The sequence below is a fragment of the Hoplias malabaricus genome, chromosome Y (genome assembly GCF_029633855.1).
Source record: "Hoplias malabaricus isolate fHopMal1 chromosome Y, fHopMal1.hap1, whole genome shotgun sequence".
Classification (NCBI taxonomy): domain Eukaryota; kingdom Metazoa; phylum Chordata; class Actinopteri; order Characiformes; family Erythrinidae; genus Hoplias; species Hoplias malabaricus.
Genome location: NC_089820.1, coordinates 67,185,004 through 67,201,076, shown reverse-complemented (window position 1 = coordinate 67,201,076; position 16,073 = coordinate 67,185,004). Strand labels below are relative to the sequence as shown.

Genomic DNA, 16,073 nt, shown 5'->3' with positions numbered 1-16,073 from the left:
GTTACAGATAATGAATGAATGAATGAATGGTTGGCACTGAGCAAGGTGACGTTAATCTGCAGAGTCTTCCATTTCACACACCAAAGGACATTTATTGAGCTGCTGTCCCACGGGGATCTTCTTGCATGGCGTTATTTTGTGACTGACCACACAGAGACAAAAAAGAACCAGAAGCCAAATCGTCGCTACTGTATATTTGACAAACACAATACAAACAAGCAGTAAGTTCAAGTAATAAAAATAATAAAATTAACAAAGGTTTTAAAAAAAGTTACAAGGTTTACATTAAAAGGTCTTTCTTTTTAGTTGCTTTTTTTTCCTTTTTCAAAACATTCCAAATATTTATACAGACAGATACATAATATACATCATAGAGAAGGAAATAATTCTTCAGTGTCCACTGATGGACTTCAGTTGGACTGGTCTGTTTGGGGTGAAGTGGGTAAGATCAAAGCCAGAGTTAGTTCAGCACTGATGAGCAAGAGAGAGAATCTGAAATCCTGCATGTAACAATCTTTCCCAACCAGGTCCAGTACTCGCCGATAAAACAGCACTAACTAGACACTTTGGTCTTTTTTTGGTTGTGCTACATTTGGACTCCCTTTGCTAGGTCATCAATAGCTCGCGTTTGACTCCCTGTAGAACGTAGAAGTGTTTGGTCTTCGAGAATAAACACAGATTTCAAGTGTTTGTGGTCTATCTTCTTAAAGAATGTACTCCAGAATGTTTTCACCTGTTTCTACATCCGTACTCAATGAGGTCGGTTACCATCGACAACGGTTTCCATGGATTTCTTGGAATGTAAATGTAAAAGCATGTTTTGCGTCTGTTAATTTCATGAACTTCAGTATTATTTCATTAAAGTTAGCGCTAGAGGATGGTGGAGTACTCCTTTAAGTTTATATCCACTACCGGGGAGTTCATACAAAGCAGTGCTCACGTTTTGCCACTGATTCAGTTCCAGTGCTTTGCCACAAACTCACCCCTGTGCTCCAACGCTTACTTACAGTACATCATTTCCTTCCTTACACATTTCAATGTCGACCTCTTTTCAGTTTCAGTCATTTGCACCATAAAAATAATACAAACAACAGATTAAAAGCAATAAAAGGGCAGGCAGTAGTAGGCTACGGGCCTAGGCTATTTTCAGAGATATAAATAAGGTAAACAAATTTTAACAGCACTTTTTTTTAACCTTGCTTGTCTTTTGACATGACATTATCTTTTCCCCCTTTAAAACCCTCTCTTCTCTCTTCTTTCCTTGTATCAAACAAGAAGGGGAAGCGTCTCCGATTCAAACAAATGAAATGAGCTTCAACGATCCTTCAATCAACCGTCATGAGTTCTCTCAGCTACAGTTTTGGCAGGACGTACTAAAGTGTCCTTTCTTCTGAGGTGGACCAGAGATGGCGTGCAGCATCCAGCAGAGGAGCTCCAGCTCTGCGCTTGATGGGTTGTGGTCAGTGGGGATGGACTTGGCATCTGTTAGCTCCGGGTGGTGTCTGATCCAGCCTCGCCGTCCGGAGCCTCTGTGCCACACTCGCTCTCCTCAGGGATGTCCTGCAGATCTATAAACAGAGAGAAGAACATCAGGCATCAAGACCAAGCAGTGGGTGGTCATCAGTGTGGGTGGGATGGAGTGTTTAACACTTAAACCTATAGATATAATAATTCCAATATAGATTCAATTTACATTTTGTACATTTAGACATAATCCCATATAATGTGTTTGGGTCATCACTGAAAGGTGCACATGTTATTGTTTGAGTAGCTGTGTGTATGTGGAGTGGAATGAGGGGGGGTGTTCAGGAGATGAAGCTGCTGAGTGTGTTGTCAGTCTTCAAAGAGCATATCAGAGAGAGAGAGAGAGACGAGGTTAAATATTGTCAGAGTACAGGGGACTCCCACCCACATTGTAAACAGAGGAAAAAGACAGACAGGATATTACATTTCAACACGCCCAGTGACAGAGAGATAGAAAGCAGTAGATAGCACAGAGGTGAAAGGTAGCAAAGAGGGTGAAGAGAGAAAAACCACACAGAAGGCCATGAATTTTAACACAACGGCGGTTTGGCATTTCTCTTCAATCCTGTAATCCTTGACTGACCTCTGGGGCTGTCTGAGCGAGGGGAAATCCGAACCTCTTCCTCTTCTTCAGAATCCTCCTCCTCACTGCCCTCTTGAACGCCGTCTAACTGGTCTACAGTTTCCTGACAGGCTAACGGGGCGAGAGGAGCCTGGCCTCCGTCGCTTCCTCTTCTCTGAACTGGAGTCTTGAAAAAAAGCAAAAGAAAGGTGGAGATGTTAATACCACATGAGCCTCAGTGAGAGCCAAGTACCACACTACACCACTGCAAACTGAACACAGTGTACAAACATGAGCTGCCTAATCCATGCATATATTTGAACAACAGGCGAGGTGTAAATGACATGACAGCTGGCGCTAGTGTTATGCACCCCTTGTCCAGTAGGGGGTCTGGCTGCTCTGTGCTCCTTTAAGAAAGAATTTTAATGTAGCTAGTCATAATTATTACATCATTGGGGATTGGAGCAAAAAGCAGTGAGCCCATTGGAGGAGAACATTAACGTCAGTTACCAACGCAGAGTCCAGATTCTGACCTGCTGTGATGTTGAAGTCTCTGTGCTGTTCTCTGTGCTGTTCCCGTTGTGTGTGGCCTGCAGTTCTCTGAGCTGAGTCTCCAGCTGTGTTCGGGCTTTCTCACTGTCCCGCAGTTTCGTCTCCGTGACGCGCAGTCGGCTCACCTCCTCCTGCAGAAGGGAGTAGTGCCTCTGCAGCAGAGTATGTTCCCCCAACCCCACGCTGACCCCCTCCAGCAGAGCGTCCCGGGACAGGGAGCGGCTCAGGCGGATCGTAGTGGGTCCGAGAGGAGAGATGGAGGAAGGCGTGGGGGGAGCCGAGCAGGGGGTGGAGCAGTCTCTCAGACATAGCTCCAGGATAGAGTCCTGTCGGATTACTGCGGCCTACACACACGCGCACACACACACACGCACACACAGAGAGAGAGAGAGAGAGAGAGAGAGAGAGAGAGAGAGAGAGAGAGAGAGAGATCAAATGAATATCACCACAATATCACTATTATCTATTCAAATGTTCAAAGAAATGACTCCACAAAAGGAAGCTAACAAACACTCATTAAATAAACCACTATTCTGAATTGTTTCTAAAGAGCTTGCGTGTTTACGGTTAACCGTTAAATCACTTTTACAGCCAATAAAAACCATCTGAAAGACTCAAGAATGTCAGGTGCAGTACAACAAAGGAAACTACTTTTTCTAATGTGTATTGCCCCAGAAACTGCGTAAAGAGATTTATATTTTAACAGCTTTGTCATATTTGCACTACAGCCCTGAAATGTCTATTTTCACATTCTTTATCCACAGAAGGAGAGAAAGAATTAAAGACCACAGAACATTAGAGAGCAGTGTGAGTCTGAGACTGACCTGTAGTGCATGGAGGTGAGTGCTGAGGTTGACGAGTCTTTGGCATACTTCCTAAAGCACAAACAGCACAGTTTAGAGAGTTAGTTTCAAACCTAAACAAGTTGACAATTTTCAGAAATGAAGACTTTAATAACTGAAGTAACTCTCACCTCATTTGGAGTCTTGTCTTGCAGCTGGTTACCGTTTCTGTCCTGTGGAAAGGAAGCAGTTGTGGTTTAGAATAAAAAAAGTGTACATGCATTTGTTTATTTATAAATCATTCTTGACTAAGCATTGTATGCACTTGTAAAATGACCCTTACTTTTTGTGAAGGACTGTTGCAATCAAGGGTTCCATTAACTGAAACTGTCTCTCCATCTGTGTTTAATGAACAAAGCAATGCAAAGTGGGATTATGAGTTACATGTCTTTTTAAAACACATTTCTTCTGTTTAAAAAGAAAAAAATACATACTGCTCACTGGCGCCTCCGTTTGGTTCTGGACACTGTTGGAACTGCAGGACTGTGGAAGCTCAATGCTGGAGCCCAGGAGCAGCTCACTTAGTCTGTCCACTGAAAGGAGGCACAAGAAATAGAGGATTACTTTCATAAAGGACTTGTTCTGTACAGCTTTTCCGGACTAAAGACAAACTGTTCAGCCAAAAAATTGTAGTCCCTCAGCCAAACATCCAGAGTTTACTTCTGTATTCACTCTATTTATTAAATGAAGCCTTATGTTGTCATACCTTCATTAATGGCGTTATTTAGTAATCTTTCAGCTTGAGGTGCGTAAGGGGTGTCTGCCCTAAACACATTTCGGCAGTTGGTGGGGATGGTGACCTCTTGGCCTCCTGTGACCTCTGCCAGATCAGAGAAGAGTGTCACGCGTTCCTGTAGCAGCTCCAGCACCTCCCGGTCCTTCTGCTGAATGTCAGCTAAAAAACAGAGAAACGTTTAGAAAGAGAAAGACAGAGAGAGGGTCATTTAAACAAAGTCCATTTAGCTAAATGAAAACATTCACCACTTAAGATTATAACAACGTTTCCCATTCCTGTGAGGTCATGGAAAGTGCAGACAGCATAGCGGATAAAGCAGTAAGAGCAGGAAATGGAGAAAAATGGACCGGTCCTGGTACTGACCTCTGAGTCGACGCAGAAGAGCTTTGTCCTCTGTCTCAATCAAAGGGAAATCTTCTCTGGAGGGACACCTGGGAGGAACATTAATCAAGTCTTACTTAACAAATTACCGCTCATACATTCAGAAACCTCTTTGCCTTTTAACTCATTTAAATCAGCACAGATTAGACAGTAGATGGTGCATGTGCAGCTACTCACTGCCTCACTGCCTCTTGGATGATCTTCATCCAGTTGTTCCTGTCGTCTTTGGAGGCAGCATGCAGCTCGTACATCTCTGGAGGCTCTGAATCGCTGATGAGGAACATCCCTCGCTCCTGATTGGCTATATCCCTGACGATCAGATTCTGAAGAGACAGAACTGGAGGCTTGTCCTTTAAAGAAAGAGACAGAAGGAGGAAGTGAGTGAGAAGGGCTTCATGTGACTTCAAGTACATTTGGTTTCTTTTGTTGGGGATTTCAATTACAGTGGAACTTCGGTTCTCCAATTTAATCTGGTCCAGGAACCAGCTTGGGCAAAAACAAATAAGCCATTTGGTTTATTTAATATGTATATATTTATATGTATAAAAAAACAGCAAAACAATGAAGATAAAAATGCAAATATACATCAGATTTTAGTGCAAGTGTGAACTGAGTGGGAGGAAAGGGAAAACCGACCCGATCGCAGGCTCTAGCCTGAGGAACACATCTTGTTATGTTTATGTTTGAGAATTGAGGACACAGTAATGCTTTTCTTAAACAATATGGTCGAGAAATGAACTTCTGGATATAGAGAGGACTGGAGAACTGATGTTCCACTGTACCACATAAATATTGTGCTCTCATATTAAAGGCTAAGCACCACTTAATGGCCCTCCATGAATATTTCACATTATTGTAGTTACTGACAGATATAAGTATGAATTAAAATGAAAATAGCAGCTTAATTTGCTTTAAAACTGACAATTTTATTAAATTGACGGAAAAACCCGAGCTTGCTACGGAAATTCTCGAACGCGACCGTGACGTCACTGGTGGACAACAGCCGAACAACGCCGCGGTAAAACACCGTTATGACTGACTGTTATGACAGTATCTAGCTAAATAACCAACATTATTCATGACAATAGCCTAGCAATAAGCTAAACTCAAATGTAGAGGTACCGTTATTCTTGTAAATGTGATCGAAGTCGAACTCGAATTCATCCGACACTATAAACCTCCGTAATGCAGCTACGTAGCCGAGTATAATCTGAGCCCCCGAGTTTAGCGAGTCAAGCTAACGTTAACTAACACCAACTAAAACAGGCGAAGTGAGTGTCCTTACCCTGTTTACCTCCATGTTACAGAGGCTCTTGAACACCTTTCGTTGGTGTCCTTACATGCCCATATTGTTGGAAAAGCGCCAGTGAAATGAGCTACAGATAACGGAGTGAGCGGATGGTCCTTTCCAAAGTGCCCGTTTAAAGTGGACAAATTTAGTCCATTTTCTGGATATTTTGGGATCTTTGGGCCATTTGTTCACAGATGTCCCACTGTACATTGAATGATTGCAGCCAACAACAACACACCTTTTCGTCATTTTACATTAAATTAAGTGCAGCTTCTAGAGTGTTGTCCACCATCTACGTCACAGGCAAGACGCCTATTAGAGTTTCCCAACACCGCTGGGGGGGGGGGGACCAACGGTCTTTTAAACCTTATTCCTTCAATTAGTAAGAAATAACATGTTTTCTGACTATCAATAAACACAAGTTAGGAACTCAAACTCCACTGTATTTATTTGTTTGACACTTTCATAGAGCTGCTGCTTAGCCTTTAAAGCAGGATTTCCAGACAGTTCTATAACAAAATGTCCTGAAGTCAGAAGCTGTGACTCACCAGACAGGGGAAAAAATATTTCTGATCTTTTTCCTGCAAGAACACCAGGATGTCCGTCATCAACAAGACCTGCACATCTACAAACATGAACACAACAATTACAGCTAGTACTCCACAAACAATCAGGGACAAACAAGTAAACGGATTCTCACACTTTACAGGCGTTGACTCCACAATCAAAGTGTATCCACTACAATTTCATTCAATTCAATTCCAAACCTACTTTCAAAAATCATTACCAGATAAGCTGATTTTTCATTATCTATTTATTATATATTTAAAGAGCATGACATATAGGCCTTTTCACATACACACAAAGACGCACACACTATACCTTTAAGTCTGGAGCCCTGTGCCGTTTTCCACAGCAGTGTTCCCTCATGGATGAGCCTCCTCCTTTGCAATTCTCCTCCGCGGAACACACCTCCTCCCCGTACCTCCGTTTCTGCCCTGGGGTCCAGCTTGCCACGGATCTCCTGCAGCCGCTGTGTGTGCTCCAGCTCCTGAACCTGCTGATCCACCGAGCTCAGCAGCTCCCGGATCAGAACCAGAGACTGACTCAGAGACTCAGCCTCCTCTTCACTGCCTGAGATAGCAACAAACACATATGATTCTGGTTAGTTTTAAGTCTAAACTTCAAGGGACTGGCTCCTTAGGATTGTGACGTTAGAAACCCTACTACACTTTCAACCAATCATTCAATAAATAAAGACTGCTACTACAGGACACGTAAAAGAACTGTGTAGGTATTCCAGGAGCAGCCACCAACCTTTTGTATTGTCCAGTATCCTCTGGATCAGCACTGGGTACTTGGTGATGCGCTGAGTGACAAGCAGGATGCACTCTTGGACTCCATGACGACGGAGAAGGGGACCTCTGCTCACTCTCTGTCCAGAAAAACAGAAAAAATAAAAGCATTTAACGTATGTACAAATGAGTTTGTTTCCTGTCACTGGCGGATCCTGGCGCTCATCTGAAGATTCTCAGCTCCTTTACACATCTGTCGTTCTGCCTCTTTTCCCACTGCTACACATCTTTCTCATTCTCTCCTTATCCTCACCCGTATGAAATGCTGGAATCTCTTGTCCCGGGACAGCAGCTCCTTGTAGAGCTTCACAGCCTTCAGGTGACGGCTGCAGAACTCAGCGTAGCACTTCCTCATCTCATCTGCGTTGTGGCCTGAAAACTGTAGCAGGAATGATAAGACACTGGTGAGTGAACATGTATGTTGTCCGTAAAGCTCTTGATCTACATGGGCCCGTTCTCACCTGCTCCACTAACATATCTCCAAGTTGGTGGATGGTGAAGTTGGAGCTGCTGCCTGGTTCAAGGCTGTCGTTTCTCCTGCTCAGCAGTTGGCTGAGGAAGCGAGAGTGGAGCGTCACCAACTGGTCCAAACAAGGGAAGACTGCGTGGGCCACACCGGGTTCCAGCATAAGTTCCTCCAGCATCCCGCGCCGGAACACACCCTCCATTATCCTCAGGGTCCGAACATGATGCAGCTCTGTCTGTATCAGCTCTGAGGTGAGAGGACAATATTGGTTAGGGCTAGCCATGTATTAGCGATAGTGAGGATTGCAGGGTGCCATAGACCTGTGACTGGGAAGCAAATGTGTAGAACACTACAAAGCACTAGAGAGTTGAACAAGTGCAGAAAAAGGCCTCACCGTAAATGACGTCTTGCCTTTTGATGACATCTTTGCGGTGAGTCTGCAGATATGAGGAATCCACTGCCAAGCTCCAGGAATCTGCCTCAAAGTCCCGCCCCTCCCTCTCCAGCTCCTCCAGCATTGATGCGTAATACACCTCTCCTGTGGGGGAACGTGAGAGATCAGTTAAACATGGCCACAGAGCATTCTTTTTTTACCAAAGCATTTTCACAGCTAGTTTCTTGACCTGAATAACACAATTCTCTAAACACATCGAGACGTCTCTATGCTCACGTCAATGCATGGTGCCAAAGCCAGTGTTACAACAGTTATACAATTAAACCCTCTTAAGTTTGCAGCTAGAAATCAGTCATACACGTGTCTTACCATCATCATTGAGCGACTCCATGGACATGGCTCTGTTCCTGAAGTTCAGGGAGTCTGTAGACTGGGAGAGAATACGTCTGAGGCCCAGAGGAGAGTCATCATTCAGATTCCTGCACACACACGAATACACGAACACATTCAAAGTTAAAAGAAGCATTGAAGTGCTTTGAGACAGGGCAAATTAAATGCTTCAGATCGCAGGTAAACAAATCATTAACATTTCAAAAAAAGCCTATCATTCAGTCTCTACTACAGTCCACATGGAAACTAAGCTGCAAAAACATCTCACTTTAAATCTCACTGTTTTTCATTTATATATCCAGCTATTCCACTTAAATGAAGGATAGGCCACGCCCACTTAGGATGATGTCATAATGAGTTATTTGGCCTGGGCTGCCTTCTGAATGAGGTGCAATACAAGCTGACCAATCTGACCCTGTCTGCATATACAGTTTTTAATGGAATAGTAAGAGAAAACGATAGGAGGTAGAGTGGTAAATGTAACTAGTGACATATGTGACCTGCTTTCTGACGCCAAACAGGGCGAAAAAGTAGTGCAACTACCAGGAAACAATAAAACAAACAATAAACTTGTACAATAAAAAAGCATAAATTTTATTATTGCAGTTGAGATACGTGTATAAATGCAGGGATTACTGATAAACACACCTGCCATATGAAAACAAATCAAGCAAACAGGACAAACATGTTTAAGATTACTTCCAAGTAATACATTCCACCAATTTCCCTCACCCTGCGATGTTATTGGTGGAGACACTCTTGCTGAGGGACAGGGTGGAGCGTCCACGACGAGAGCCCAGCAGAGACTGCCGCAGACTGTCAGATGGGTAGATGGCGGAGCTTGGCCTTTCCTTTATTATTGGAGCTGAAGGAAAACAAAGAAGACATGGAACATTACTGTTAACTTTTAAACATACTAATACTAATGCAGCTCTCAATTATGATATCCATCCATTCATTATCTGTAACCGCTTGTCCAATTCAGGGTCACGGTGGGTCCAGAGCCTACCTGGAATCATTGGGCGCAAGGCGGGAATACACCCTGGAGTGGGTGCCAGTCCTTCACAGGGCAACACACACACACACACACTCCTCACAGACAGTCACCCGGAGGAAACCCACGCAGACACAGGGAGAACACACCACACTCCTCACAGACAGTCACCCGGAGGAAACCCACGCAGACACAGGGAGAACACACCACACTCCTCACAGACAGAACACACCACACTCCTCACAGACAGTCACCCGGAGCGGGAATCGAACCCACTGGAGCTGTGTGACTGCGACACTAACCTGCTGCACCACCGTGCCGCCCTCAATTATGATATTACATCCTTAATCGTTTAATGCTATTTCTTACTTTTAAGACTAGTGCAAATTTAAATTTTGTTGATATTTAAGTAAGAAGTGTTTCCACAACTGAGGTGCATCCAAAAACACAGGCAGCATGGAGCTATTTTATACAGAGACATATAAACAATGAGGTTAAATCCTATAAAACCCAAACATATTTTCCAGTAACTACTATAACACTAATATTATGAAAGAAACAGAAATACGGGGAACATATAAAGGAGATTCTGTGGTAGATGTCTTTACACTTTTCAAAATATATGAACTTGTACTTGTACTGTGACTCCATTAGAGAGTCACGTCTCTTCCAGCAATCACTCGATAAACAAAAGAAATACAGATTCTATGCTCTGCACTTGAAAGGACGCAACTCTTCTCATGTATTAAGGAGCGGGTTCTGTAGAAGCTGATCCTGTCCTACCAGCCTGGTCTGCCAACTCAAACTAAGCTGATAAAGGAGCGTCAGCATGTGAGGGCGTTTCAGGACCAATAGGAGGCAGTGCTGCTCCTCTAGCCCACCTGCTGTAGTGTTCAAAGTAGGTTTTAAAAGCACATTCTAAGGATGGGAGGAGACAAGGTAAACACAGGAAAGAGAAGCCATCCGTTCGGGAAGAGGAGGGAGGGAGGTGTGTAGAAAAGAATGAAAAGAACACTCACTTTTGCTGCGAAGGGCCACGTTTTGGAGAGCGGAACTGTTCCTCCCCAGGGCTAACTTCTGCTGCTGCAGGCCAGAGAAATAAAACATAGTCATTGTATCATAAATATGTATGGCCAAATATATAGAACATATTAGCATTAGACTTCTTCAAAAACATATAAAGTTATTATATCTGAGTTATATTTACGCAGGGAAAACCCTACTTTGCATCGAGAGGCTATTTGTTTTTGAGAAGTAGGTGCTGGAAAATGTTCGGTTCAGGGGGTGCACTGTATTGCTTTTGCAACGTTATCTCAAAAATGAGCCTATAGCTAGACATTACAGAGGTACTGGTCCATATTTGTGTTTTATTGCTTACTTTCTGCTTCATCTTGGCGCAGTTGGCCAGTGTGTCTCTGCAGCGGTTGTGAATGGTCACATTGCAGGCTGAAAGAAAAAAAAGCAAAGAACATCAGCCTCATTTTACACATTACAAATACATCCTTATTGCCCGTATTCACGTTTTAAATCAAAAAAAGCCTCTTCTGCACACATTCCATATGATTTTGAATCATCTGTAAACATTGATATTAAAGCAACAGTCAAAACTTTTGAGAAAGAGGCTAAGAACAGTAATTTCAGTCAGTTTTCAGAGCTGAATTATGCCACATAAAATACAGCAACACTGCAAATATGGATCATTGGTGTGAAGGGTAGGGATCAGACATCTTTGTTTATAAATTTGGGAACACAAGAGCTAACGTGATTATCAAAAATGCTAATAATCTTCTCAGTCTTCCATCAGTTGGGACTTTTCTCAGTAAATCTCTGTACATTTTATATCTATTGACATAACAAGCACAGAGCATAATAGACAATTAACGTGTGATTTAGCACTGATTGTATCTTTAAGATGTTAATAACCTTGGTGGATCCCCCTCTAGCCTGTGTGCATAATCTAACGTGGGGAGCAACTGATGATGAAAAGCATGAACTGTGAATGAACCAAATAACTTGAGAGCTCTTCTGCAGCTGTATCAGTAGGCAGAAAAACCAGCTGCCTGCTTCCTTTCCACAGGCTCAATGTTCTAACAATGGTCAGCATGTTAACTGTGGTTCTCTTGATACTTCTTACATTTTTTTCGAACTTATCAAATCAAAAAACAAGATGTGCTTATTCATAAATGTTTACCCTAAAAAATTTCTGACACTACACTTATTCGACTGTCCTTCATTGTCACCATAATTATTATTAAAGGCTGAGCAGCAGCGATATGAAAGTGTCAAACAAATAAATACAGTGGAATCTGAGTTCCTAACCTGTGTTTATTGATCGTCAGAAAACATGTTATTTCTTACTAATTGAAGGAATAAGGTTTAAAAGACCGTTGGTCCCCCCCCTCAACGGTGTTGGGAAACTCTAATAGGCGTCTTGCCTGTGACGTAGACGGTGGACAACACTCTAGAAGCTGCACTTAATTTAATGCAAAATGAGGAAAAGGTGTGTTGTTTTTGGCTGCAATCATTCAATGTACAGTGGGACATCTGTGAACAAATGACCCAAAGATCCCACAATATCCGTTAATTTAATAAAATTGTCAGTTTTAAAGCAAATTAAGCTGCTATTTTCATTTTAATTCATACTTATATCTGTCAGTAACTAAAATAATCTGAAATATTCATGGAGGTCCATTAAGTGGTGCTTAGCCTTTAAGATAAAAACAACGTCAGCTGAAAGACAGTCAGTGTAGTCTACAAAAATCCAGGCGTCAACGTACATATGTAAACCAAGTCATTGTAAAGAGTGTAAAGCTAAATTACACCTGTATGCATCAGATTATAACTGTTTGAACAGTATGATGTAAGACTGTGAATGGCATACTGACTGCACAAGAGAGATTTAGAGAGAACACCTGCTATTTTCAAATTTGGCAGTGGGTAAAAGAATGGTTCTGATATCTGCATTTCTGCACCTTCAGCATAAGAAAAAAACAAGAGGTGTCAAACATGTATCAAAACTTGATCAGTCTTTCCACATCTCCTATCTGCTGCTTTGAATAGGCACAAAGAGTCACACCAACTGTCCTCCAGGTCTTGTTGCAGCTGCGCACTCATCCTAATCACTACGGTGATCTTGGAAATCATCATTCTTCAATCTGGATGAGTGAGCGACAAAGAAATAGCTTCCTCAGCTCTCTCTTGCTCCCATTTCTCTGCATTGTTTCAGACGTCGCTCTTCCTGCACAGTGTTTTGTAGTCAGGAAATCATTCTTAAACACAGGGATGGGGGTCTGGCAGTAGCACAGTTGAACAGTGTGATTAGGGTCAGGGGTGGTCATGTTGTAAGTCCAACAGGGGTCTTTCTACTCATTTGCCAAAAGATATACAGCATCCATTGGTTCGTATCTCTTTTCAAAGAGATAAAGCCTAACATACTGGACCGAGAAACTTTGTTTTTGGACTAAATTTACAGACACTGGGGCTTCATAAATACATTAGACCCGCAGACTGGAGAGCTAACAGATGGTGAGGAACCATCTTCTGAATTTTATAAAGAAAAAGTGTTCTTTGATAACAATCTTCAACTTTGCCTTTAAGTGCAATTAGCCGATTTATTAAATCATTAAATTAAATATATTTTTATGTTAATCATGAGGGTTATTAAAGACTTTTTGAATGTTTCAAAAATGTAGTATTGACTGATAAAAATTAGCACCACAGCTTCATTTCAACTCAAGTGCAGTGTGGAGTGCTATGAATAATTACCATGACAAAGACTTAGCCACTTTTTCTTTGCTAAATTCAGCCATGACGACACAACAGACATCATGTGTCTAAGAAAAATGAGTTTGCAAAACAGCAACGGTGTGAAGAAGAGCAGACACAGAAGGCAGAGGCTGGCTAGTGAGGTCACTTCCTGGAGAACTGATCAGTCAGATGGGAGCTATTTTTACCTCAGACATAATAGGGGGGAGTTCAGAACATTCAGGCGAAGGTTCAGAAGAAAGCAGGGATGCTAACTCGTGTCAGAAGCATGCTAATTTGTCTAAGGGTGTTTTGGAGGGGCTGGACGCACCCCTCTTCTGGACAGGGAGGCCTTTGTTCCTAACAGCGGCCTTGCACACTCGGCTCAAATAGGAAGCGCACACACAAACACTTCCACTGCTCCTCAGAATCGCCACATACTTCACATTTACTGCCTCCTTGAAGTTTCGGGGCCAAGTTCATGTAGCATAAGCAAGCTAAAAACAGCTAAGATGTTGTTCCAAAAACCTGGAATTTCCACCAGCCTCTAATTAAAGGCAACACCCGTCTCAGAATAAACTCACATATCCAGCAAGGCATGCTTTCCTTGTAATAATGTGGAGAACACAAGATTCCACTATTCAGTTTTCTCCAAAGCTTATAATGTCACACACAGTAATGCCCATTCATACACACATTCTCTTCCAGACTAGTTTTATACACACACACACACCCCTCCAACGCTAAACAAACAGGCCTTGCCCTCAGTAACTAAATCAACATGGCTGAAACAATCCTGCTCTCTATTCATGTACTTGGGAAGAGACATGGAATACTCTCGAGCCTTTAATATTGTGTGCCATTTCTTTCTAAACAGACCTGTCCACAAATATATCGCACTCCAAGAATCAAGCAACCTTATCATGTGTTGATGCACTGTGTACTCGAGCAAACATGCTAACACTTATGTCATTATGAACTTCCTTTTGTTTCAAACAGCTCTTTAAACCAGATTGGCCTGTACGATGACATAACTCACACATTTATATTAGCTGTTAATCATCAAATAATCATTAGTGATTTAAGACTGATAACTGAGCATTTAACTTAAATGGTAAGAGGAATTGATTCGGCATTAAAGAATACTGTACTCGGCACTATACCTCAACTAATCTTGATTTGAATGTTTGATATTTGATGCATAAACAATTAAAATCATACTCCTTGCCTTACCTCCTTAATTTGATCCAAGACCCTTAGCCACCACATAATGTCACTAATAAATAGTTGTTAAATAGTTCTACATTTTTAGTTTTGTAATAAAATGTACACATTTTAATAGATGTTAATGTAAAGAAAAACAATTTTACATCATAATGCCATTTTATATAATTTAGCATTTACTGTTATGTGATTTATTTTTTCATTCATTCATTATCTGTAAGCGCTTATCCAGTTCAGGGTCGCAGTGGGTCCAGAGTCTACCTGGAATCATTGGGCGCAAGACGGGAATACACCCTGGAGGGGGCGCCAGTCCTTCACAGGGCAACACACACACTCATACAGTCACTCACACCTACGGACACTTTTGAGTCGCCAATCCACCTACCAACGTGTGTTTTTGGACTGTGGGGGGAAACTGGAGCACCCGGAGGAAACCCACGCGGACACAGGGAGAACACACCGCACTCCTCACAGACAGTCACCCGGAGGAAACCCACGCAGACACAGAGAGAACACACCACACTCCTCACAGACAGTCACCCGGAGGAAACCCACACAGACACAGAGAGAACACGCCACACTCCTCACAGACAGTCACCCGGAGGAAACCCACGCAGACACAGAGAGAACACACCACACTCCTCACAGACAGTCACCCGGAGGAAACCCACGCAGACACAGAGAGAACACACCACACTCCTCACAAACAGTCACCTGGAGGAAACCCACGCAGACACAGGGAGAACACACCACACTCCTCACAGACAGTCACCCGGAGGAAACCCACGCAGACACAGGGAGAACACACCACACTCCTCACAGACAGTCACCCGGAGGAAACCCACGCAGACACAGGGAGAACACACCACACTCCTCACAGACAGTCACCCGGAGGAAACCCACGCAGACACAGGGAGAACACACCACACTCCTCACAGACAGTCCCCCGGAGAATATAATTCTACTCTGTTCACTGGTGCATCAAAAGACATTTTACAGACAGGGCATTCTCTTGGACAGAAAATATTTTAAATCATATGATGTGATGACATTTGTAAATCAGGTCAAGTTTGAAGTCATCGTGATCGTGGACTTCATAACTGTTATAGGAAACAAAAAATGTGACAAAATGTGGTATATGTGTATGTTTTACTGTAAAACCTGGCTCCACTTTAATCTGCATGTCTGTACAATTTAAAGCAGTGGGATTAGGTCATAGAGAGCCGAGGACCCGTCCTGAATAATCTGAGCAGTAATCAGTGTCTGGTGGATAATCCCATCCACACTGACACAGCACAACAATGCTTCACTCTGCATTCTGCTCTTCGGGGCTGAAAACTGTGCTGTCTGGCGGAACTCAGAAGATCTGATTGGTGTAAACTGAGAAAGCTAGCGTCACAAACCTAGCATCTCTGAAGTGATGCCCTGGGAAGTGGAAGTGTTTGATAACACCACAGCATTTTGGTATGTGATATGTGTAATCGGTTCTTTGTGATGGTTCCAATCTGCCAATCACACTTGATTTATCTGACCACACAGCCAGCAACTTTGCACTGTGGGCACTGTGGTGGTCACCCAGTTGAGATGTAGCACACAAGGAGTCAACTGATATGATACG

General features: G+C 42.7%; 1 protein-coding gene across 2 annotated transcripts in view; it reads right to left on the bottom strand.

The window, feature by feature from the left end:
• Positions 1-223: 223 nt before the first annotated feature.
• Positions 224-16,073, bottom strand: part of LOC136678283 (rho guanine nucleotide exchange factor 2-like) — a 61,386-nt gene continuing 45,536 nt past the window's right edge. For both annotated transcript variants that reach the window (XM_066656273.1, XM_066656274.1), the window contains 20 exons: positions 10,866-10,933; positions 10,507-10,570; positions 9,226-9,358; positions 8,473-8,582; positions 8,104-8,247; positions 7,705-7,955; positions 7,497-7,622; positions 7,206-7,323; positions 6,771-7,022; positions 6,437-6,513; positions 4,775-4,947; positions 4,580-4,647; positions 4,187-4,375; positions 3,915-4,013; positions 3,764-3,819; positions 3,612-3,653; positions 3,463-3,513; positions 2,620-2,982; positions 2,108-2,273; positions 224-1,568 (listed from right to left, as the gene is read on the bottom strand). In XM_066656273.1, coding sequence (XP_066512370.1) covers positions 1,486-1,568; positions 2,108-2,273; positions 2,620-2,982; positions 3,463-3,513; positions 3,612-3,653; positions 3,764-3,819; positions 3,915-4,013; positions 4,187-4,375; positions 4,580-4,647; positions 4,775-4,947; positions 6,437-6,513; positions 6,771-7,022; positions 7,206-7,323; positions 7,497-7,622; positions 7,705-7,955; positions 8,104-8,247; positions 8,473-8,582; positions 9,226-9,358; positions 10,507-10,570; positions 10,866-10,933 — 2,633 coding nt within the window. In that variant the 3' untranslated portion in view covers positions 224-1,485. The remainder of the gene's footprint in view (positions 1,569-2,107; positions 2,274-2,619; positions 2,983-3,462; positions 3,514-3,611; positions 3,654-3,763; positions 3,820-3,914; positions 4,014-4,186; positions 4,376-4,579; positions 4,648-4,774; positions 4,948-6,436; positions 6,514-6,770; positions 7,023-7,205; positions 7,324-7,496; positions 7,623-7,704; positions 7,956-8,103; positions 8,248-8,472; positions 8,583-9,225; positions 9,359-10,506; positions 10,571-10,865; positions 10,934-16,073) is intronic.